The 25,706-nt window shown below is 35.2% G+C and overlaps 1 protein-coding gene across 1 annotated transcript in view; it reads right to left on the minus strand.

Moving 5' to 3' along the window:
• LOC135095738 (troponin T, skeletal muscle-like) overlaps window positions 1-23,993 on the minus strand; it is a 25,694-nt gene extending 1,701 nt beyond the window's left edge. The window contains 10 exon segments of the mRNA XM_063996797.1: window positions 1,332-1,410; window positions 6,384-6,464; window positions 7,049-7,070; window positions 10,646-10,716; window positions 12,744-12,800; window positions 12,802-12,966; window positions 13,603-13,647; window positions 18,880-19,044; window positions 19,809-19,965; window positions 23,928-23,993. Coding sequence (XP_063852867.1) covers window positions 1,332-1,410; window positions 6,384-6,464; window positions 7,049-7,070; window positions 10,646-10,716; window positions 12,744-12,800; window positions 12,802-12,966; window positions 13,603-13,647; window positions 18,880-19,044; window positions 19,809-19,925 — 802 coding nt within the window. The 5' untranslated portion in view covers window positions 19,926-19,965; window positions 23,928-23,993.
• Between the last annotated feature and the right edge of the window lie 1,713 nt (window positions 23,994-25,706).

Here is a 25,706-nt window from a genome sequence, read left to right on the forward strand (position 1 = left end):
TCTCTCTCTCTCTCTCTCTCTCTCTCTCTCTCTCTCTCTCTCTCTCACACGGACGTTATTGCAAACTACACATGCAAAACAAAACAACGCAAGGCAACAAACAAACAGATAAACAAGACAGATAACAAACACAGACACGAGAAATAAAACTTCGACAAAAAATATAAATAAATGAGAACGAAACGAAACAAAACGAAACCAGAAAGGGGAGAAAATAATAACAATAATAATAATAATAATAATAATAATAATAATAATAATAATAATAATAATAATAATAATAATTGGAGGAAGATGATAGAACATGAAAAATAAAATAATAATAAGAACAACGAGAATAATAAACAGGAAAGAAAGGAAACAAGAAAAAAAGAGAGAAAAAGAGAAAATCTGAATAAAAAAACGAAAAATGAACAAGAAATTACACTAATAACAACAATAATAATAATAATAATAATAATAATAATAATAATAATAATAATAACACCAACAACATCAAATTAAATAAAAAAACGAGGCAAAGCAGATAATTAACAGGTGAGCAGGTGTGAAGCAAATGGCAGGTAAACGCAGGTGAAGTGTTGCCATTCCGTGAGCACACCTTTCCGTTCCGTTAATCGTGGAGTGAAGGATTTGAAGCGAGTAATGCCGATAATGTAATGATATATGCTGTAGCTTTTATATGAGTAGCAATAGTAGTGAGGATAGTAGTAAAGCGGTAGTGGTAGTAGTAGTAGTAGTAGTAGTAGTAGTAGTAGTAGTAGTAGTAGTAGTAGTAGTAGTAGTAGTAGTAGTAGTAGTAGTAGTAGTAGTTAAAGTATAAAATAAAGCATAAATAATAAGATAACACATTGTAAACAAGGATTTTTTTCACTTTTTTTAATTACGCATCCCATGAAAATTGATAAAATAAAAAATGAAAGACGCAATGTAAAGGTTACCATTTTGGTTTACATACTGAAAACATGTTCTGTGTATTTTTGGAGTGAATTTATATCTAGGCAAGTTTTTTTTTTTTTAGCTTTTTATTTACTTTTTTCTTCAATTAATTTTTGTTTCTTTTATAACTGCCTATTATTATTTTTTTTTTTTTTACTTTTTCACAAATTTACTTTACAATTGAATTTTACTTTTTTCCCCCTTTATTTCATGTCGTTTTACTTTTTTTTACATCCTTTCAAATTCTCTTTCTTTTCTGCATTGTTTTACTGTTTTTTTTCTTCTCTTTACCTCAACAATTTCATCATTTATTATTATTATTATCATTTATTTATTTTTTGGGGTTAGTTTGCGGTTTCATATTTTCACTTTTCAATTCTTTTTCAACTTACCCTTCGCACGTCCCTCAAACTGAGATTTGAGCTCCATCCATCTCTTCTCCTTCTCTTCCTTATTGGTTGACACAATGCCCTGGTGTGGGAAGCCAAGCAGGGAGGGAGGTAGGCAAGGGAAGGGAGAGAGAGAGAGAGAGACAAAAGAGAGAGAGAGAGAGAGAGAGAGAGAGGCGGGAGATAACAGACCCAATGATGAAGACCAGGAGAAAGATAGGAAGGGGGAAAGAAAGGGAAGGAAAGAAGGAATGAAGGATGGGAAGGAGAGATGGAGAGAAAGGAAGAAAAGGGCAATGAAAGATGAAAGAAAGAAGGAAGGAAAGAAAAGAGGGAGAAAGGAAGGGAAACAATGAAAGAGGGAAGGAAGAAAAAAGGAATGAAGCAAGGAAGGAAGGAAATGAAGAAAACACAGATGGAAATATTGAAAGACAGACAAGGAAGGAAGGAAGGAAGGAAGGAAGGAAGGAAGGAAGGAAGGAAGGAAGGAAGGAAGGAAGGAAGGAAGGAAAGAAGGAATTAAGGAAGAAAGGAAGGAAGAAAGGAAAGAAGGAAGAAATAAAGTATTTAGAGAGAGAGAGAGAGAGAGAGAGAGAGAGAGAGAGAGAGAGAGAGAGAGAGAGAGAGAGAGAGAGAGAGAGAGAGAGAGAGAGAGAGAGAGAGAGAGAGAGAGCGGGGAAAAAGAACGGGGAAAACACCCTTCAATCAACAAACAATTCAATCAAAACAAACAAACAAACAAACAAACAAATTATACCACGTCTTCAAAACAAAGGGGGAGGGAGGGAGAGTGAGAGGGGAGAGAGAGAGAGAGAGAGAGAGGGAGAGTGGGGGGAGGGAAGACGGAGGGAGGGGGAGGAGACTTGCAAAACAAATACGTACAAAAATATATATTGACGGTAAGAGGGAACAGGGGAGGGGGAGGGGAGGGGGGTCACATCAAGGGGGGGCAGGTGACACGGGGCCAGGTGACAGTGACCTAACACGCGTGGTCAAGTAGATATGGTAGACTGAGGTAGATAATGTGTGGTAATATCTACTAATTGGCAACCCCTCACAGATAAAGATATGGTAATAGTAATAATAAGAGTAATAATGCATATATATATAGATACATTTCTTATATTATGGTAGGTGAGACTAATTTCTTTTTCTTATCTTATGTAAAATACTTAAAATTAATAGATTCCCATATTATTTTCCTTTCTTCTTTTTTTTCATATGTCTGAAAGTGTAAACGAAAATTAATGATAAAGATGAACAGAAATGGAAACAATAATAAAATTTCTACTACTCACAAATTAAATATTCCTTAAATTTACATTTTTTCCCGTTTTTTTCTTTTTTTCATTTTTTTCAGTATCTTTCAAAATGTGAAAAATAAACTTTCTTGCCTTCTAGAAAAAAAAATAAATAAATAAATTTCAGAAAATAAAACTATGGAAACTCATATGTATGTATGTATGTATGTATGTATGTATGTATGTATGTATGTATGTACTGATACGGAAGATATGGAGGGAGGTTTAGGGGAATGGTGGGGTGGGTGGGGGGGTGTCCAACGCACAGACAAACTAACAATTCAAAAGTCACGGCGAGATTTGATTGGTGGGTTAAGATACACTAGGGGGCGTGCTGGAGGGGGAGAGGGGGATGAGGCGGCACGAGTGGGGAGACGAGGGGGGCATAGCGGGGAGGGGGGCGCGGGCACAGCTAATATTTTTTTCTTTTTTCTTTTTCTTTTCTGTAACTTTCTCGTAACTCGTATTTTCTATTATTATTATTATTATTATTATTATTATTATTATTATTATTATTATTATTATTATTATTATTACTACTATTATTGTTGTTGTTATCGTCATCATCTTCAGACACAATAACGATAATAATGATGAAAATAATAATAATAATAATAATAATAATAATAATAATAATAATAATAATAATAAAACGCTTTAATTTAGATATTTTCCATTTTCTTCGTTCGAAATTCGCATTCTCTGGAAAACAACGATAACAACACACGCACTGAACGAGAGAGAAAACGAAACAAAAAGAAAACGGAAACCGGACGTAAAATGACGATATTTTGAATCGATTCTGTTGACAAAATAAATAAATAAAACAAAAACAATTAAAAAAAAAACAATGTGACAAAAGGTGAATAATTGAACAAGCAAAATCGTGGGTGATTGGGGGGAGAGGGGGAGAGGGGAGGGGGGCGAAGGGCTTAAAAAATTGAGCAGGAAAGAGAATAGGAGAAAGAAAGAGAGTGAGAGCGAGAGATACCTTGCTTTTCAATAATATTTTCTCTTTTCTTTTCTTTTCTTTTCTTTTTTGCCTCAATATTTGTTTGTTTTTTTAGTTGTTGTTTTTTTTTGTCCCAAGTTTTGTTTCTTTTTTTTTTTTTTGTCTATTTTAGTTTTCAAAAATTTTCTCTCTTATTGTATTTTGCTTTTTACCTAATCTTACTTTTTTTTTTTGGTCCCTATCTCACTGTTATTAAAATTTCTGTTACATCAATCAATCATTTCAAGTTTCACCTCCCTCTGTCTCTCTCTCTCAATGTCTCTCCTTCCCCTCTCTCTCTCCGTGACTCAATCTTTACTCACTCTTGTGCCTCGCAGAAAACTCCTTGTACCTTTCCTGCCAGAACTTCTCAAGATCCTCCTTTTGAATGACGACGAGGCCCTGCGGAACACCCTCATTGAAGACAGCCACGCCAGTATAGCAAGGGGACAATGAGATGAACAAAGAATGTGGCTCTTTTGAACTGACGATATCCATCCAAACACACCCAAATTGGACACGGGGACACGGTATACAAATGGACAGAGTAACAAAACAGCGAAATGTGGAGCTTTTCAAGTAACGATAACCTGATAAGCACACGGGAACGTAACTAAGGTGAATACGAGAATGCAAGTGTGTATTTTAATGAGTGGAGATCCTGTTAAACATCTCCAAATACCCAAACGCACCTAAATTCGACAAGGGAATGCCAGTGTTGGATGTTTTGGTGTTGATCCCCTGCCACACACCCAAACGCACGCTGATTGGTCAAAGGAACGCATGTTTTTTATATACTAGCTTGTGTGTGTGTGTGTGTGTCATTGTTGTTGTCACTAGAATCATAAAAGTATCCTTTGTGTGTGTGTGTGTGTGTGTGTGTGTGTGTGTGTGTGTGTGTGTGTGTGTGTGTGTGTGTGTGTGTGTGTGTGTGTGTGTGTGTTTATGGTTCACAAATAAAGTTTCACGTGTCAGTATTTTTGTAAACACGAACGGCTCTCCTATACACAGTAGGTGAATACGTAACAATAATAAATAAATGAATAAATAAATGAAAACTAAATTCCTATAAACGATATGAAACGAGAAAAAAAAGGCAACGAAATAAAATCAAACGCAGACAAAACGCATAACGTAAATAACAGACTTGGAACAAAAAGATAAATAAAAGAAAATAAAAGAAAATTCCACGAGTCAATTACATAAACGAAATAAGGAAAAAAAAACAATAATACACTAAATATCTAAAAATACAAATTAATTAGTCCACTATCAAAACTAAAACAAAGAAAACGTTGACGGACACAGAAAACGCACATAAAACAAACCATAACAGCTGATCTATACAAAAAATGAAGGAATACGAAAAAGAGAAAACGATCACTAGATTAACACTATCAAAGAAAACCCATACAATCAAACTATAACTGAACTAAAACAAAAAAAAAGTAAGTAAAACCAAAGAAAATACAAAAAATAACTAAAAATAATAAGAATGATAAAACTACAAATTCCTTATCTAACTTAATTTTTTTCTTCTTTTTTCGAGTTTTCGCGCATAACATTTTTCAACACCAAACTATACTGAAAAAAATAAATAAATAAATAAAAGAACATCCATCTAATCTCGAAAGGAACGTTCTAATGTTCTATAATGTTCACTCAGATGTTGTTCTGCTCATCAACATTCGAAACACAAAAGACACTATGAACACTAAAGGAAGAACAAGCTACGTCACCTCGAATGTTCTAAAATGTTCACTTACTTTTCGTTCTGTTCATAAACTCTTCGTACTTATCTTTCCACATCTTCTCCCACTCGTCTTTCATCACAACATCCCAACCCTAGCAATGGAAGAGTCGTGAGCTTAAAGGAACCACGGGAACTTAAAGGAATGATGGCCCAATGCTACTGTTGATGGGAAGCTAAGCGGTCGTGTGTGTAAAGTAAAATTAAAGTAAAAAGAATGAAGTCAGTAAATAAAATGGAAACTTAAGGAGAGATGCCTGTCTCAAAAAATACTGTTGATGAGATAATTAAGGATCATGTGTGTAAATAAAGGAATAAATAGAATAATTGGTTGAGTCAAATGAGTAAAATTAAATAGGATAATAATTGATTAAGTTAGATAAATTAAAACAATTGGAATGATTGATTATGTAAGTAAATAAAGCTGAAATGGCAATGATGACTAGTTGAAATAATTGGCTCATTATTAATATATGTCAATAAAGCAGATAAAGTAAATCATTAATGAATGCTGCTTAAGTTGAAAACAAATAAACGGAATTTAAGTCAATAAGTAAAAATTATAATGGTTTACTTTAATTAACTTGCTCATTATTAATAGATTTAAATAAAGCAGACAAAATGAATTTCTAAATAATGAATGCTGTATACTCTGGGAATGTAAATTAATTAAAAGTAAAATAGAATGAACTAACTGTAAATAAAATTGATAACATGGCTTATTTAACCCGTTCATTAGTAAATAAGGTGAATGAATTAAACGAAAAGTCTCTTAACAATGAAAACTGTAGAAATTGCGAATATGAAAAAAAATACATAACAAATGAACTCAGTAAATAAAAACAGATTCAAAACTATAAAAAACAAAAAAAAGAATGAAAAAATAAATGAATAAACCCGACAACCATTTCCAACCCACAGAGACCCGCGCCACATCCTGCCAGTACTGAATGAAAGGCGCCGTACCCCGCCAGCCACTGAGGGACAGACAGGGGGTGGCGGGCAGTACTTACACCCTCGAACAGCTTCTTCTTGTCGTCGTAGGTTCGGCGGTCAGTACGGCGCTCAAACTTGGAGGCAGTCTGGATCTTAGGCTGAAGGGGAAAGAGAGAGAGAGAGTGAGAGGACGTGTGGGAGGGAAAAAGGTGAGGTTGTATATTGAATTGATGATAAAGATGAAGGAGTGAGATGGAAAGGAAGACTGAGAGTGAGAGAGGAAGGTAGAAGTTGTATAGATAGGAATTAATGTTAGAGGAAAGAAGGGGTTGATGAGAAATATGAAGGAAGAGGCAGAGAGAGATGAAAAGAGCGAGGCAGACTTACAGCTAACAAATTGAACTTTTAAGATAGTTTTATAATCAACGTAGCATTTCAAGCCTTGTGATAACATTAAAAGACAAATTACTCGATAATTATTTTGTAAAAGGCAAAAAAATATATATATAAACGATACTTTCTAAAATTACAAAAAATATGTGGACTAAAGACAAAGACATACATAAAAAAAGAACAAAAACAAAAATAAAAACAAGACAACAAAAAAGACACAAACACACACACTGAAATAAGAACAGACACAACGGGACACAAAAACAAACAAAAATAAAAATGACACAAAGAAAAATAATGAAAACAAATAGACAAAAATAAACACACAAGAAAAACAAACACATCTTACCGGGTGCTTGCCAGTCAACGCCCTGGAAGAAAATGGGAAGACAGTGTTATAGAAAACGAAGTGGTAAAAATGTGAATAAGACAAACATTTCAGACAACACATAAATAAAAGTAATATTTTCAAAAGGGAATCGAAATTTTGGAATGACAAAGAGACGGTGTTCATTTTCTTTCATGATACATTAAATACTCACAGAAAACGGAGGATGCGTTGCCATATGTGATACTATGCTATGTATTCTCTAAGTCATGCACAATACTTACGTTCAAACTATATATACTCGACTCTAAGTATACATTTTTAAAAGGGGGATATACAATGTTAATAATAAATAATAAATAAATAATATACATCAATTTTCTAAGTTCGTAACGAAATGTTTCAATGAAAATTAGTTTACTTTGATTATAAAAAAGTTATTCGCAATATCAAAATTTTCATCGTATGGCGGAAAAAAATTTAATGGAATGATTCAAGAAATACCCGATGTTTTGAATGTAAACGTTGCTACTTAAAATAAAGAGAACAATATATAAACAAATAAAGAAATAAAAAAAATCAAAGGAAACAAACGGGTAATGGAGTTTGTCTTGTTGCAATTTTAACGATAATTTTCTTTTCTCTCTCCAACGCCCGCGATTTTTGTTTGATGAAGGACTGAATAAGTAAATAAATAAATAAATAAATAAACATACACAGTTCAAATTACGCGTGACCGAAATAACAGGCAGAACAGAGACGGACAGATAACACACACACACACACACACACACACACACACACACACACACACACACACACACACACACACACACACACACACACACACACACACACACACACACACACACACACCATGTTAGCTAAGAATTTCATCTTTCATTTTCTTTTCCAGTTAAAATTTCCTTTCATCAGATGCAAACTTCATGAAAATAATGAATTATCTACTAAATATACATCAGTCTCAGGCTAATAAAATGACTCTCTCTCTCTCTCTCTCTCTCTCTCTCTCTCTCTCTCTCTCTCTCTCTCTCTCTCTCTCTCTCTCTCTCTCTCTCTCACTTTCTATTTCGAACCATCGTAGCCAAAATTCATCTGACACATTCTCTCTCTCTCTCTCTCTCTCTCTCTCTCTCTCTCTCTCTCTCTCTCTCTCTCTCTCTCTCTCTCTCTCTCTCTCTCTCTCTCTGTGCAGCACTTACTCAGCATCAAGGCCACTCTTCAGAGCCTTCTGTCTCAGCTGCTGTTTCTGTCTCTCCTTCAACTCTTTCAGCTGCAAGGGAAGGTCGGGAAGAACGCACGGGTTAGCATCAACGGTTCACTTCTTACTCACATCCTCGACAGTTCGCATCCCACGGGCTTTGGGGTTCCGCAAGTGGGGTTTAGGCCAAAGGGATGTACTGGGGTTTCTACTTCAAGGTCTCGAAACTAGGATGGATTCTAAGGTGCAAGGATGGTGGGACAGGGTAAAGCTTTCTGGTTCAAAATTGCCGGTCTTGCCAAATTGTTTATGTTACCTCAAGTAGTCTTTTTTTTTTTTTTTTTTTAGAGTTGATACAGAATTTGGGTGTTATTTTCTTATAGGGACGTTTGAAAATTATGTGTATTATTTTAAGTGGAAATCTGTTTAGGAAATTTGTCAAAATTCTTTATTTTTATTATATCTTTTCATTGACTAAATGGGAATTGTTATAGTTAATTTGGTCGGATATTTTTTTTTTAACAAAACAAATCAAAATAGGAAGATATTCATATCGTTCTTTGAGGTTTTCAAAATTATTTCCAAAAGGTTAAGTAACTTTTTTTTGGGGGGGGGTCATTATTCTTAAAAATTATTTCCATTGTCCTAGCTGGAAAATTTGCAAGAAAATTTTTTTGGCATTTTTTTTTTTTTCCGGCTTTGCGGGGATAAATATTTGTGATATGCACTTCTGGATCATTGAGGGAAGGTAACACTATCAAGGGGAAGGTATTGAGGGTAGGGATTTTTGTCCTTTTTTCCCTATTCTTATAATATGGACTTTGCAATGGGAGTCTCTACAGGGGCAGTGCTTCCTTACCAAGTACTGAGTAAGGACAGTGAAGTATACAAGTGTGGTTCTTCTCTCCGGAGAGAAAAAAAAAAAAAAGGTCTAGGGAAATGACATGCTTGTTGTGGTGTGGACTTTGGGGATAAAAATGATGAAAAATTCCTTAGATAAGACAAGAACCATAAGTATCTAAGGAGAACATACAACTTCCCTAATACATCAATGACTGGGAACAAAAATACCATATATCTAAAACAAAACGAAAAAAAATCTTTTAAAATCATAAATGAAGAAAAAATGTTGGGAAGAATTTTGTTTTCTGGACAAAATTGTTAGCAAAAAATACAGCAAACTTGAGAAATGTTATGTGTCATTAGTAAAGGAAATATGACTGACTCATTTGCATTTTTTATATAAGTGAAAAATCTAAAATCAGCATTATCACTATTACCATTACAATTACAATCCTCTTTATCACTATTAAAGATTGAATAACTAAATGCAAATCAGACATGCGTCATTATTATTGTTATTATTGTCATTGTTATTACAAACCCGTCAATTTGTACTTTTCTTCCTTTCGTTTCATTCATTCCTTTTCTTCTTTACAGCTGAAATGAAAACCGTGCACGAAAATGATGAAACGAATTTTAAAAGCGTTTCGTACGAGTCACTTGGGAAACACGCACGTAAAGAAACAAACAAACGCACAAACGCACGCGAAAACAACCGAACATCTTGAAAATACTGAACAATAAATAAATAAGTAAATAAATATAAAAAAATAAACAAATCAATAAGTTTTCGGGCGACGGTACGTAGATCTCATTAAGATAAACAAAATAAATACTTTTCATTCTTATTCCTGAACCAAGATGGCGGACTTTCGTTAAGGGAGGGGGTGGGGAAGGTAAGGCAAAAGGTCACTGCAGGTCACTACTATAAAGAAAACGGAGTACTTTTTTTTTCAAGGCTAACCTACATATAACTAATAGAATCTTAAGTAATGAACACTCTAGTCTATGCACACGAACTTTACCCCCTGAAGAAAACGGAAGAGGGTCGTTTACTTTAGGAAGAAAACGGTGGAGCTATTTTAAGGGTGACTAGTACTAAACCTACTTTCAAACCACTCAAAGGGATGCACACTTCACGTCCATAAAAAACGGAAGAGGCTTGTTGACTACTGAAAGAAAATGGAACTGGCCTACTTTTAAGGGGGACTTATTTATAAGCCTAAAATCTGCAGATGCTAAAATTAACTACCATAGCCCAATAGAAAATGTGGAAAGGGTTGCATAAAAACTCACAGAAAATGGAGAAGACTATTTTGCGGGGGAACTTACCCTTTCACCAGTCTAATAGTTACAGGTATCTAATTCTTAACTACCATGCGCCTAAAGAAAACGGGGGAGGGTTGCCTTTTACTCAGAAAAAAAAGGGTCTATTTTAAGGGAAAACTTACCCGTAACAACAGAATTAACTATCGTACACCTGTAGAAAACGTAGGTTCAATAACTACTCACAGAAAACGGGGTATGGGGCAATGATTTAAACGGGGACTTACTCAGGATCGAGACCCTTTTTAAGAGCCTTTTGTCTGAGCTGCTGCTTCTGCCTCTCTCTCAACTCCTTCAGCTGTAAGAGACAGGGCATTCAGGGTTTCGTCTCGCTCCTCCGAGACTCCAAAGTGAAGCATTCCGAAGCTTCACTTATGATTCTTCGGTATTTTTTTGTAATTTTCCGGTTTATTTCGTCCGTTCAGATGTGTTGTGTGTGACTGTGTGTGTATGTGTGTGTGTGTGTGTGTGTGTGTGTGTGTAATGATTTCAGCCATTGCTTGGAGGAGAGGACGGAATGGAGGAAGGAAAGGAATGGAGGAAGGAAAGGAATAAAGGAGGGATGGAAGAAACGGAATGGAGGGTCGAATAAAAGGATGGATGAGATCACGCATAAAGGATATGGAAAAATAGGTTCGAAAAATTATTTGAAACAGTCCACCTTTGTTTCATCAAAGTGACCGAATCATCATTGCTTCTTGTCTCGTTCTCAGGGTTTAGAGGGTTCAAATGTGTCGAGAAGAAAGGTTCAGGATTTAGATTTTTCGAAAAAGGGTTCAAATGCCTCGAAAAAAAAAATCGAAGAATAGGGTTCAAGTACCTCACAAAAAAAAAAAAAAAAAAAAAAAAGTTTAGTGTTGAAATGTCCTGGAAAAGGATTCACAAGTCTCGAAAAGGGTTCATATGTTTGGAAGAAGGAATTTAGGATTCAAATATCCTGTAGAAAAAAATAAATAAATAAAAGAGAGAAAGAGAGAAAGAGTTCAGGATTCTGAGGTTTCGAACTCCGTATGAACCGTCCATTTTTTGCGTTGCATCACGGACGCCTTACATTGAGGGTGGGGTTGATGGGAAACTCAAAACATCGCGTCCAGTCAATTGTCTCTTGAACTGAACCACGAAGTTGCTTCATTCTGGCGCTTCATTGATTCAGCGCATCAGAAAATGACGTATTGTAGCCATTTTGAAACGAACCAGCGTGAATGATTCGCCAAAAAATTTTCAGACAAAAAAAAAATAAATAAAACATTCATATTTCGAAAACATGAAAACTTTTTAGTCATTCACAAAAAAAAACGTTGGAGAACAAAATAAAATACATGCATAAAAAATGGAAATAAAAGAAAACGGAATGATACCGAAAAATCAGAGAGGAAACTGAAATAATATTGTTCAGTTCCATGCGTATTACAACTTGAAAAATGAAAGACATAAGCGTGGTCACTGCGGTGGAGAAGAGGAGGAGAGAGGACACAGATTAGGACAAAGAGGTGGCTGGACACGAGGTTAAGACACGAGTGCAATCAGCCTCGTCAGTGTTTGTTATTCATTATACATTGTGAACAGCTGCGCAAACTTTAAACTTAAAAGAAAAAAGAAATTAATGAAAAGATCCTGAAAGCTGAAAATTCTTATCTAACCTACAAAATATGAACGGAAAATAATCTTATATATATAGAACTTAATAAATGAGTGACCTGTATGAATTACCTTTAAAGTTACTGATAAATTTGACTTCCTAATACACCTTGAAATGCAACAATAAGCAAATTTTGATATAGAGAATGATACGAAAACTACTAATGAATATACAAACACACAAAACACACGCACCTCACACTTCCCTCACGCCAAACTCCAAAATCCATCACTCTATCAATGTGCCACCCCCCACCCCCCCCCCCACACACACACACATGAAAACCAAAAAGATACATAAACCATTAAAGAAAGATACCAAAACACCTATGCAAACACAAAAAGTCTATAAACCCTAGAAAAAAAACCCCAAACACACCTAGAAACCACTAATTCACCCATCAAAACATACACACACACAATCTCAGACCCATCCAACCCGCCATACATACACCAAACACTCGCTAAAAGCATCCTAAACACCTTCAGACAACCCACAGCCACAAAAACACCTACAAAAAACCCTAAGAACACCCAAAACACACCTAACTCTCCCTAAAAACACATAAAAAACCCCCAAAAATAAAAACCAGTCAAATTACCTCTAAAATCACCCTAAATACCCAGAAAAACCCTATATAAACAGTTAAAACTACCCTAGACACCCTCAAACGACCCCAAACTCACATCGTAGTCCTGGCGTTTCATTCTCTCCTCCATGTCGTACTTCTCGGTCTCAAGTTTTGACAATAAGGGCCCACATCTCCTCAGCCTTGGAGCGGAGGTTAGCAGAGCCGATGCCATCAATGTTCAAAGGCTTGACACGAATGGAGAGAGCGATCTTCTTCTCCTCGGCAAGCTGTTCACGGGTCTTGCCCAGCTCACCCTTGGCAGCCTGGATGTTGGAGAGCTGAAGGGAGGAAGGGAAGAGCTGGTGTGAGTCACGTAAGGTGGCTTGCTAAAGGATTTGTGGGTAGCATTGCAAGGATGATCTGACCTAGTTTGAGTGATGTAAGGAAGGTAGGAAATTCTGAGTATAGATTCTGCCTGTGGTATGTGTGATCTGAATACTTTTGAATTACAGATTATTTATTTATTTTTTTTTTCGTATAGTTTAAAATAGGATGATATTAACTAGTATGCGTGAAGTATAGAGTTTAAAGGACTATTTTCTTACCTTTTGTGTGTGGAATGTATGGTTAGAATAAGTTTAAATGAAGGTATTAGTGTTTTTTGTTGTGTTTGTGTGGATGCTTGCTCTGATAGCTAACTGACTAAAGGTCGTTTGAGGTTATCTGTAGTGAGTTCATTATTGTTTCTGTGATGTGTTTTAAAGCTTCTCTCTCTCTCTCTCTCTCTCTCTCTCTCTCTCTCTCCTCTCTCTCTCTCTCTCTCTCTCTCTCCTCTCTCTCTCTCTCTCTCTCTCTCTGTGTGTGTGTGTGTGTGTGTGTGTGTGTGTGTAGCTCTCTCTCTCTCTCTCTCTCTCTCTCTCTCTCTCTCTCTCTCTCTCTCTCTCTCTCTCTCTCTCTCTCTCTCTCTCTCTCACCTTGTCGCCGCCTCCTCTGCGGGTAAACTTCTTGCCACCTCCTTCCTGGGGACACAAAACAAGGCCCAGAGTCAGTCGTAGTCCTCACAGCATTATAGAGGAAATGTTTAGGGTCAAAATATTAATTGGTGGAAAATTATCTGGGGAAAATCATGCATTCCAGGGGGTTTTTTTCAGGAAAGGGACGCTGTTTTGGGGAATTCATAAGGATTTTCTTTTTTTGGCGGGTACTTTAACGGGAATATTTTTTTTTTTTTTTTTTTTCAGTGAGAATTTCTGTAGTTGATCAGAAGTTGGTGAAGTTTCTGGGTGATTCTGAAATTTTATCCGAAATTCTCAGGACTTTTCTCTGTTCTGAAGGTGTGAAGTTTCTGGGATGATCTGAAAACTTCAAGATATTTCACACGTTGCTAATTTGCTTCTAAACTTCTAAGATTTTTTTTTTCAAAGTCATCCGGACAAACTGGGAATTTCTGGAGCTTAACAGAAATGCTCCAGATTTTTCAGAAGGAAGCTACTGATTTTCTTCTAAATATCTGGGACTGTCTGAAATTCTGTAGATTTTTCTGGAGACTTTTTTTAGTTCTCATCAGGATATTCTGGCGGGTAAGTAAGGAAGAGACGGGATGGGTGACAGGGAAGACAAGGGAAAGCATTAACTGAACTTTTCTTTAATCTAATGTAAGTTTTGTATCTTGTATTTACTCTCATTCTCAATATTGCTTTATCTCTCTAGGATATTGCAACAAAAAAGTTTAGGGAGGAAAATCTGGGGAAGTCAAGGATTTTAAGAGTATAGATTATTATGATTATTATTATTTAAACACATTCCTTAATAACGAGAGAGAGAGAGAGAGAGAGAGAAAGAGAGAGAGAGAGAGAGAGAGAGAGAGAGAGAGAGAGAGAGAGAGAGAGAGAGAGAGAGAGAGAGAGAAGAGAGAGAGAGATGAAATAGATAAAAAGTTACGAAAGACAGAATATAGAAACATACAGAATGGAGATAATAAAACATTGGAGATAAGAGAAAGATAAGAAAGGGCTGGCTGACGATTCAATAAAAACGGCACCCAATAAATAGAAAAAAGAAAAAAAATTAAATGATCATGCTTCGTTATAAAACACCATATTTGTTCGTTCTTTCAGGATAATTAAAAATGGGAAATTCGTTTTTTAGAAGTCACGAGAAGGAATAAATAAGTAAATGTAAATAAAGAGTAAATAAAAACAGCCAACTTTCTTACCTTTCCCACGGTAAATAAATAAATAAATGCAAATAATATTAATCATGAAAAAAAAACATTATTGATATTATATGTTAAGGGAATACCGGAAACCAGCTGATAAAAAAGAAAACATTATTGTTATTGTCATCATTAGAGAGAGAGAGAGAGAGAGAGAGAGAGAGAGAGAGAGAGAGAGAGAGAGAGAGAGAGAGAGAGAGAGAGGAGAGAGAGAGAGAGAGAGAGAGAGAGAGAGAGAGAGAGAGAGAGAGAGAGAAAACACTTTTGAAAAAAATTCGACACATTTTTAATACTAATATAAGAAAATATGAAAAAAAAAAGTAAAAAAAAAAAATAGCCATAGAAAAAGTACGCTGAAGAAAATGGGACGTGAGAAAGAAAACGAGGAGAGGGAAAGAAAGTGCAAAAAAGAATGTAAAGAAAAAACTTGAGAGAGAGAGAGAGAGAGAGAGAGAGAGAGAGACGAGAGAGAGAGAGAGGAGAGAGAGAGAGAGAGAGAGAGAGAGAGAGAGAGATGCTAAAGACTAAGGTTTAAAAGAAAATGGAGTGAAAAAAAATAATGAAAAAAATAGAAAAAAGAAAAAAAAAAAAAAGTTGAGAGAAAATGCGTGGTAGAGTATTTGTACTGGAGGAAAATGAGAGAAAATGAGAAAATAAGATAGTGTCAATATAAGAGTAAGCCTCAAAGCACTTCACACACCACCCGGAGACAAACGAACAAACAAACAAGACACAACAGTTAATATCAACACGAGACACACAATTATTTTCTTTTTCTTCTTACGAGTTTGTCCAAAAATCTCAACTTCGTCAGACAGAAAAAGAAATGTGGAAAATTTTAACATCAAAGAAAAATCTGATGCCCAAAAGGAATGGACAAAATAAAATAAACAAACACACACACACACACAAACAAACACACGAACAAAAAATGGTCAAAATCAGGAAAAGACAGTTCTTTTGTTTTTTGGGGGGTTTGGTCTGCAGACAACAAAACTCACCGTCTGAAAAAGAAAATGAGAATCACATGGAGACTATTTCTACGTAAACTGAATTAAACTGATCCACATTCACAGGCAACAAGTTAACAGTAAAATATCTACAAGTATGGCAGGAATATTATCGTACTAGACTTGCCCTCTTGTCTATATTTTCTTCAAGCTTAGCAATACAGTAATTCTAATATATTCCATTTTTCAATGTCGTCTCAACTTTTGTTTTAATGAATATATTAGTTAAAGCATTGTACAACTGCGGTCATAAGTCCTTAGCTAACCTTTCATGCACACACCCACTGTATTGTCTCCTCTCTTCTTCTCAAGTCCCCGGAGTTGCTTAAACTTCTCTGTATTAAACTCAGAGATCCCCAGCCAATCAGAGGACTTGAGAATTGAGAGAAAACGTCAAGTACAGTTAAGTGCAGGAGGTTACAAGACTTTTGACTGTCGCTGTACACATCACTCATATTTTGAAAGCGAGAAGATTAAGAGAGGAAGCTTCGATGTGCACTGGTTATGACGAAGCAGAAAATAAATTGATGTTGAGAGAGAGAAAAAAAAAGGAAGCTTGTATAAAAGAATGACCATTAACTTATAGTTTAAAAGATTGTAAATATCTGTAATGCAAGTTTGAGAACACCAATAACATTAACAACAAACAAAGTAAGGACAAACAACAAAACATCACGGTCACACAGAACCAAAGGACAGTCGTGGAAAAAAAAAGAACAAAAACAGAAAACATACGTAGTGCATATTGTGCCATTTTGTGTGTTAATCTGAGAGAGAATGGGAAGAAAGGACTCAGTAACACAGGAAAAGTAACATCATAACAAGTCAACAGTTTTCAAGAAACATATCAGGAGAAATAGATAAGAAAATGGACACGGGGACCATTTTCTATGTAGACCTGAAGGAGAGAATAGAGGGGAGACTCAACGAGAAAGAGAAAGACGAAGGAAAACTCATATCACTGAAATGTTACGGGAAAACAAACAGAAAGGGAAATTGATATAGGGGAATATTTTGTGTTAAGGGAAACGCGAAGAGTGATAACACCAGCAGCAGCAGCAGCAGCAGAAGGCAACCACAAGAGAACACGCTTGGAGAAGGGCTGAGTAACAACAAAATGAAGTAATTTATGGGGAAAAGATGAAAAAAAAAGATTAATAATAAAAAAAAACAATAATTAATCAAATATATCGTGCAGTTTACTCCTGGAAAATGGTTTTATGTTTGTTTGTTTGGAGATTTGTGTGTTTTTGTGTGTTTCTGCGGTTAAGGCTCACCTCCTGAAAAAGAAAACGGAATGTCATGGTACACTGTTGCTACAAGGCCTTAAATAAATACATAAATTGTTACATTTCTCGACCTTACATCTAAGACTGGACGGAAAACTACTAATATATATAACTTTTCACTAGTGACTTTTTTTTTCATACACATATACAAACATGGATTTTCTAAAGTGTTAATTTATGAGTTTTGGTAATCCGAGTGTTTAGTGACACAGCAAGACTCAGAGGGTTACAGAAACATGAAACTGAACATAATGGAAACTGACGAAAGGGAATGAAAAATCTAATCTCTCCTTACTCTGCCGAGGATGGAAAGATGAGAATTGCATTGTTTCGTTCAAAATAAAGCAAACTTGAATAACCAAAAACAGAATAAAAAAGACAGGAAGTAAACCATTTCTGACACACGATACTACAAAACATGAAATGAACTGAAAAGAAAGACAAACAAACGTAAATAAAATAGAATTTCTTTTACCTTTCTTTGCACGCCAAGAAAATAAATAAAGAATATAGAAAAACAATAAATCAAAATGAAATATTAAAAGAGAAAAATTAAACTTAAAAAAGAAAGAAACGGCAAAATAATAATTACTTTTTCTTTGCGTGGAAAGAAAATAGTAATAGTTTTGTTGGAAATAAATAAATAAATAAATAAATAAAACAGAAAACGTAATGAACAATCGTGAAGAAACGCCGCTCACTTCACTTCACCTAAAAATCAACAAAAGTAAACAGTAAACTTAAAAAAAAAAACAGACAAACTCAGGTACATAAAATACACAACGCAAAAATAATAACATATGAGAAGTTAGTGAAGGTTAGATGGACCACTTCACCATATGACTTAAATCTCTACTTTGGACTAGTGTTTTTTGGCCTCTGCGTTCATTCTCACCTCCTGCAACAAAGAAAACGGCATCTGTGGTGACTAATTCTAGGACGGACTAACGAAAATGCGAAACAAATCTATTACTTATTGAAAAAGAAAGAAATATCTGGGCTTTCACTGCTAATGAGAACTGTAGGAAGGAGTAATGGAGTTCTTAATATGTACAAAGATTAAAACACTAAAAAAATATTAACAAAATGGAAAAACAGGAATCAGTTGTTAATATTTTTCCCATTCAATAAAAAAAAAAAAACAATATAAAAAATAATTAATATCTATAAATACAAAACAAAATGCATCAATTTGTATAGACATGAAAAAAAAACTGAATCTTTTATAGTCAGACATAAAAAAAGAACTAATCAAAAAAACATTACCATTATCAAACAACCCAGTGCCTCTTCTCTACACACAATCATACAAAAAAAAAAAAAAACACACACAAAAATAACTAAGATACAAAAGCATACATATCATAATACTATACATGGGACTTCACGCATCATTGTAATAGAAATATACTAGCAAAATACACTACACAAATTTATATATATACATTTCCTGATATACCTTTGACCAAAAAAAGCCCAGATAAAGTATAGTTCTAATTTTTCTATGCATACTAATACTTTAACATGTATGGAGGAGTAGGATGAGGAGGAGAAGATAAAAAAATGGAGGAGGTGGAGGAGGAGACAGAAGATGAACGATAGATTTAAAAAAGGAGAGATACATTAAAAAAAAACGGATTGGAAAGTTGAGAAAAAAAGAGAGAGAGAGAGAGAGAGAGAGAGAGAGAGAGAGAGAGAGAGAGAGAGAGAGAGAGAGAGAGAGAGAGAGATACTTACAACGCTTCCCTTCATGAGAGCCTGGCGTTTCTTCTCAGCCTCCTCCAGCCTCTTCCTCTTCTCCTCCTGTTCCCTCTGCTTCCTCTCGGAGTCTTCCCTCATCCTCCTCTCTTCCTCGGCCTTCTTCTGTTCGGTCAGCTTCTTCTCTTCCTCAGCGCGGAGAACCTGGAGAAAAGGAAGAGGAGGTGGAGTGAGTGCCCGCAAAGAGGTTGATGTAGAAAGAAAATAAGAGTGGTTGTATATCTTTGAGTGCAGGTAAACAGCTAATTAAGGTGTACATATGCAAAAAAGAATATGTAAAGCAACACACACACACACACACACACACACACACACACACACACACACACACACACACACACACACTTCCGTTCCCTCTTCCCTTCCCAATATATTTTTTTTTCAACCTGAATAAATAACAATTTCTTCCCAGTCTCTCTCTCTCTCTCTCTCTCTCTCTCTCTCTCTCTCTCTCTCTCTCTCTCTCTCTCTCTCTCTCTCTCTCTCTCTCTCTCTCTCTCTCTCTCTCTCTCTCTCTCTCAAGTCATCCATCATCTTTCAGTCATTCAAACACTCGTCTCTTCAACCCTAGACTGCTCCTTTTCACTCACTTCCCACCCATTTCTCCTTCTTTCTATTCTCTTTTCCTTCCTTCACAGGTTTACTCTATCTACGCCTCTTCACATCTCAGCCACACTCCTCCCTTCTCACCTCTACCACCTTTCAGTCTCTCAAACACTCGTCTTTTGCATCCTATACTCCTCCTTCTCTTCCTTTCACAACCTACTGTCTTCTTTCACCTTTCGGTCTTTCAAACACTAGTCTCTTTCACTCCAAACTCCTCCCTCTGTTTCTCTCACAACTTGCAGTCCATCTTTCAGAGCCTCAAACACTCGTCTTTTGCATCCCACACTAGTCTTGCGTCTCACCTTCCTCTTCTTTTGCTTCTCCTTGAGTTTCCTGAGCTCCTCCTCCTCCTTGGCTCGCTGCTTCCTCCATTCCGCGATGTACTCAGCCAACTGCTCGTCCAGCTCTGACATCTTCATCTGCTGACGGCTCTTGAGGAAGTTGGCGCCCTCATCTCCCCTGCAGCACCCCGAAAGATGGTTTTAGAAAAGGTTGGGGAGGTGTTTTGGTGTGTTTTGGTGTTGTGACATGTTCTGTTGTGTGTTTTTAAGGGACGTGTGTGTTTTAAGTAGATTTTAAGGTGTTTTGTGTGTGTTTTGGGGGTTTTGGTGCTTTTGTTGTGTTTTGGTGCGTTTTGAAGGTGTTTTTTTTATTTGTTTGGGGTGTTCTCGTCAATGAGCGAGTATTTTCAGAGTTTAGGGATGTTTTTAGTGTGTTTTGGTGTTTTGGGGAACACACACACACACACACACACACACACACACACACACACACACACACACACACACACACACACACACACACACACACACACTTACAATATCTCCAAAAAATATATTTATACACATATGTAAAAATAAATACAACGACACACACACACACACACACACACACACACACACACGTACATTCACCGACAAAATGAACACTCAAAATTAACACAAAGACCGCCATCACTGCTTCAGCTTTGCACTCTAAAAGCACGACAGCAAAGACACAAAAAAAAAAGAAAAAAAAAAGAAAAAAATACAAGCACAAAAAAAGTAGAGAGAAAAAAAAAACAAAGAAAAATTAAAGATAACTTACTTCTTCCTCTTCCTGCGATGGCAGCGGCGCGCGAAGCGAGAGAGAGAGAGAGAGAGAGAGAGAGAGAGAGAGAGAGAGAGAGAGAGAGAGAGAGAGAGAGAGAGAGAGAGAGAGAGAGAGAGAGAGAGAGAGAGAGAGAGAGAGAGAGAGAGTAGAGAGAGAGAGAGAGAGAGAGAGAGAGAGAGAGAGAGAGAGAGAGAGAGAGAGAGAGAGAGAGAGAGAGAGAGAGAGAGAGAGAGAGAGAGAGAGAGAGAGAGAGAGAGAGAGAGAGAGAGAGAGAGGAGGGGGAAAAAACATTATTAATAAACAGCCAGCTTAAAAAAGCATTAATATCACATTTGTCCCAAAATTTTTCTACAAAACAAAAAAATAAAATACTAAATTGCTTGTTTTTTTGTTTTGTTTTGTTTTTTAACATTTTTCTTTTAGTTGTTTTCCATTTCGTAGTTTTTTTATTATGAAAGTGAAAAAAATGTGACGATGTTTGCCATTTTTCCTGTTTTATTTTATTTTTCATTTAGAATTTTCAAAAGTTATTCTTTCTGTTAGATATTTACTGATTTATTTGTCACTTATTTAACTGTTACTTGTTGGTTCATTCACTCATCTATTTAATCGACGACTTGTCTTTTCTTAAACTGTCTAACCTAAAGTGTCAAATTTCCAATTCGAGACAAAATTTTGATGATAACTTAAATTGCTAAAAATCTGTCGGAAACTCTCACCCATTATTATTATTATTATTATTATTATTATCTTTACTGTTATCATCATTATTATTATTATTATTATTAGATTTTACTTTAGCATGCCAAAATGAATTAACAAAACTAGACCATACCAACAGCTACACTACTAATATTAATAATAGTAATAATAATAATAATAATAACAACAATGATAATAATAATAATAATAATAATAATAATAATAATAATAATAATAATAATAATAATAATAATAATAATAATAATATCATATGAGGAAAAACTACATTTGATGACAATGACAACAAAAACATGAACAGACAAAAGAGAGAGAGAGAGAGAGAGAGAGAGAGAGAGAGAGAGAGAGAGAGAGAGAGAGAGAGAGAGAGAGAGAGAGAGAGAGAGAGAGAGAGAGAGAGAGACGTTACAAAACAAATAACAAATTGCTACCTTTAATATTATCATTATTATCTTCACTATTATCATCATTACTATCATTACCATTATTTAAGTATCAAAATTAAGATTGTATTTACTTGTATTTACTTAGCAGCAGAAATATGGAAAGAAATAATAATAATAATAATAATAATAATAATAATAATAATAATAATAATAATAATAATAATAATAATAATGATGATGATAACTACATGAACACTACAAAAATGCTACGGAATATGGAATACTACATAATTACAAAACACTACAAATATAATTAAAGGATGAATTAAACAAAAACATTCTAATTATCTATGTAAAAATGATTAAAGGAAAAAATGTGAAATAAAATTACTAAATAAATGAATAAAGAGCGAGAAACAGAGAATGGCTTTATGAAGAACTTTTAAAAATGATCAAATTGATGATGATGATGATGATGATGATGATGATGATGATGATGATGATGATGATGATGATGATGATGATGAATGTGTAAATTTCCAAAGCATTTTTCCATTTTTTTTTCCTTTTTCATCATTATCACGAGGATAACTAAAAGAAATTTATTATAACTGATTACTTGCTTTATATCACATTAATTAATATTTTCTTTATCAACTTCTACTTTTGTTTTTTTTTTCTTTTTTCTAGTTATTTTGATTTTTTTTTTCTTTTTTGCGAAATTCACCTCAAACTACTATAATGGAATAAATGTGATATACATAACAAAGAGAGAGAGAGAGAGAGAGAGAGAGAGAGAGAGAGAGAGAGAGAGAGAGAGAGAGAGAGAGAGAGAGAGAGAGAGAGAGAGAGAGAGAGAGAGAGAGAGAAACACGTAACAAAAAGTAACTGATAACTGAAGGTAACAGGAAAAATGGGAACTTACAGACACAAACAACAATAACAATAATAATAACAATAATGATAACGTAAATAGGACAAAACACCAAAACAAGAGAGAGAGAGAGAGAGAGAGAGAGAGAGAGAGAGAGAGAGAGAGAGAGAGAGAGAGAGAGAGAGAGAGAGAGAGAGAGAGTACTTACAAAGAACACACAAACACAAACAAACAGTGCGAGAGAATATAATTGTAATTTCTAGAGCCAAAATGAAAGAAAACGAAACATTTCTACAACGAAAATTTTTACGAAATTTTATTTAACGTTCAGGCGAAGAATGAAGAGCAGCGGAAAAAATAAATAAATAAATAAAAACGAAAACGAAAGAAAGGAAAACGGAGACTGGGCAGCTTAGCGTGCGGTGAACGAGAGAAAACGAGGCTTTCCGTTTTCTTCGAACCATTACGTATTGGCGCAAAAGAAAATGTAGAATCTCTAAAAAATAGCCGTGTTCCATAGAGAGAGAGAGAGAGAGAGAGAGAGAGAGAGAGAGAGAGAGAGAGAGAGAGAGAGAGATTAGAGCTAGTGTAATTAAAAAAAAAATCAAAAATTTTCAATCATGCCTCACACAATTGAAAATTCTATAAAGAAGAGATGGTGGCAAAGAGCGAGTGACAGAGTAGATACAAAAAAAAAATGAGAAATATGCCAAAAAAAAAAAAAATACAAAACTTCAAAAAACGAAGGAAGAAAGTTTAAAGGAGCGAAGAGCGCTAGACAGCCAGCACTACTGTAACTAATGCCAAGACAGCTGGCCTCTTTCACACACGCAGAAAGGAAAATGAGCAATAACTCGCTATAGATTCGAAACATGAGCGATGAGGAGCCTTGTGGAGCGATAAAGAGCCGTAGAGAGCGGTAGAGAGCGCCAAATCAGCACTACTTTACATAATAATGAGAAAAAAAAGAGAAAAATGCAAAAAAGGAGCCATTTTACGCATTTTTTAATTCGAAAAAGAGCGGTAAAGAGCTGTAGAGAGCATCAAACTAGCACTACATTTTTACAGACAATTGAGAACGAAAAAGTGAAAAAAAAAACAGCAAAAAAGTAGCCATTTCACGCAGAGTTCGAAAAATAGCGGTAAAGAGCTGTAGAGAGCGGGAGAGAGCGCCAAACTAGCACTACTTTTAATATACAATAATGAGAACGAAAAAAAAAAAAGTGAACAAAATAGCAAAAAAATAGAGCCATTTCACGCATTTTGAACTCGAAGAAGAGCGGTAGGGAGCTGAAAAGAGCAGTAGAGAGCTGGGAAGAGCGTTGCTAATCAGAGAGCTAAAGACTTACTCCTCCTCGTCCGCCTCCTCCTTGGTTCTTTCCTTCACTACCGTCCTCTCCTCTCCGCCACTAACTCTGCAAAACGCCGCCACCCCGTGTATTCCAGGGCGTGTACCGGGGACACACACACACGCACACACACACACACAGACACATAGGTAAACAAGATACATACATTCACACACGTACACAAGGGTAAACACACACGTACACATATACACATAATGTACACATAAGAACATATATCACAGACATACATATCATCATACACAGATATACATATCATCATATAGTCATCTGGAGACAAACCCACAGTGTCTCCCTAAGGCCCGGGACTCGAACCCACGACCTCTCAGGTGCCAGGCGAGCACGCTGACCACCGCACCACACCTATATACACCCAGACACACAACACACAAGGGAATACATACATACATATACAGACAAATTTGGATGCACAGGTATACATATGTACGTAGATAAGCGCACATACAAAACATACACAAGACACGTTAAGGAAGTAATAAAGTTTATACGCACATGACACACACTCACATACATACATACATGAACATATGTACACATGAACACACACACAGGTTATGACAAGGAAGAGTAAGAAGAAAACTCATTTTAAGATGGGAAAAAATAAATAAATAAAAATAAATTCTACGATTTTTAAAGTTTTGAAATTCTACTTTTTTTTGCTGAAAAAAAAATCTCATGAAAGTTTTTGTCATATAATTTCATGATAAAAAGAAAAATGAAGTTATTAAAGGAAATCGGATAATTATTTATAAGTTTCGAAAATTATCGTTATCATTATTAATATTACTATATTATTTTCACTATTATCATGTCATTATTGTTATTAATATTCTATTTTATTTAAGATCGTTTTTTTAATATTCATTCATTTTAGTCTTTTTGTTTTTAATTATTTCTTTATTTAGTTCCTTTTTACTCACTCGTCTTTCTTTCTTTCTCTTTTCTTTCTTTCTTTCTCCTTCGTCTCTTTTCTTTCACATGTTCATCATTCGTAACGGAAAACTTGTGAGTGAGATAACTAAAGAGAATGAAGAAAATGAAACAAAAATATATGAATAATGAATCAATGGTCGAGAGAGAGAGAGAGAGAGAGAGAGAGAGAGAGAGAGAGAGAGAGAGAGAGAGAGAGAGAGAGAGAGAGAGAGAGAGAGTGAGAAATTAACACGTAAAACTGGAAAAGTGTTCAGAAGAGTTAAAAGATAAAGAAAACAAAAATAAGAAAGAGAAGAGGAATGATGAATGAAAAACGAAAAAAAAACATGGATAAAAAAAAAACATTAATTCCTTCACTAAATGAACGATGATAAAGAAAAGAAAAATGACATTTATATAGTACAGAATACTAAGTACTAGGTAATGTACTAGGAGGCTTAGGTATGATAACTTAGTACACAACAGCTATACTAGCAACCTTGAGGTGCTACTAGTGGCCTAAATGATAATACTAGATAACTCTAACTAGTAACCTGTAACTAAGTGTCTGTAACTATGAATCTTGGAATTACTAAGAGTAAGTTATTAGATTTCTGACTTGTAAAAATATGGCTATTAGGAATCTCAATACTAGGAAATAATAGGGACATGAATATATACTATAAGCCACAGAACTACTAGGAATATTCTACTAGTTCTCTGGCTATAGTACTAGTGAAGTGAATTTGAAGACTAGGGATTCAAAGTACAAGGGAATGCTAGGCGGTGATCTAATCTACTAGGAGATACTAGGGACTTCATATCGTG

The sequence above is a fragment of the Scylla paramamosain genome, unplaced genomic scaffold, assembly GCF_035594125.1.
Source record: "Scylla paramamosain isolate STU-SP2022 unplaced genomic scaffold, ASM3559412v1 Contig1, whole genome shotgun sequence".
In the NCBI taxonomy this organism is placed as follows: Eukaryota; Metazoa; Arthropoda; class Malacostraca; order Decapoda; family Portunidae; genus Scylla; species Scylla paramamosain.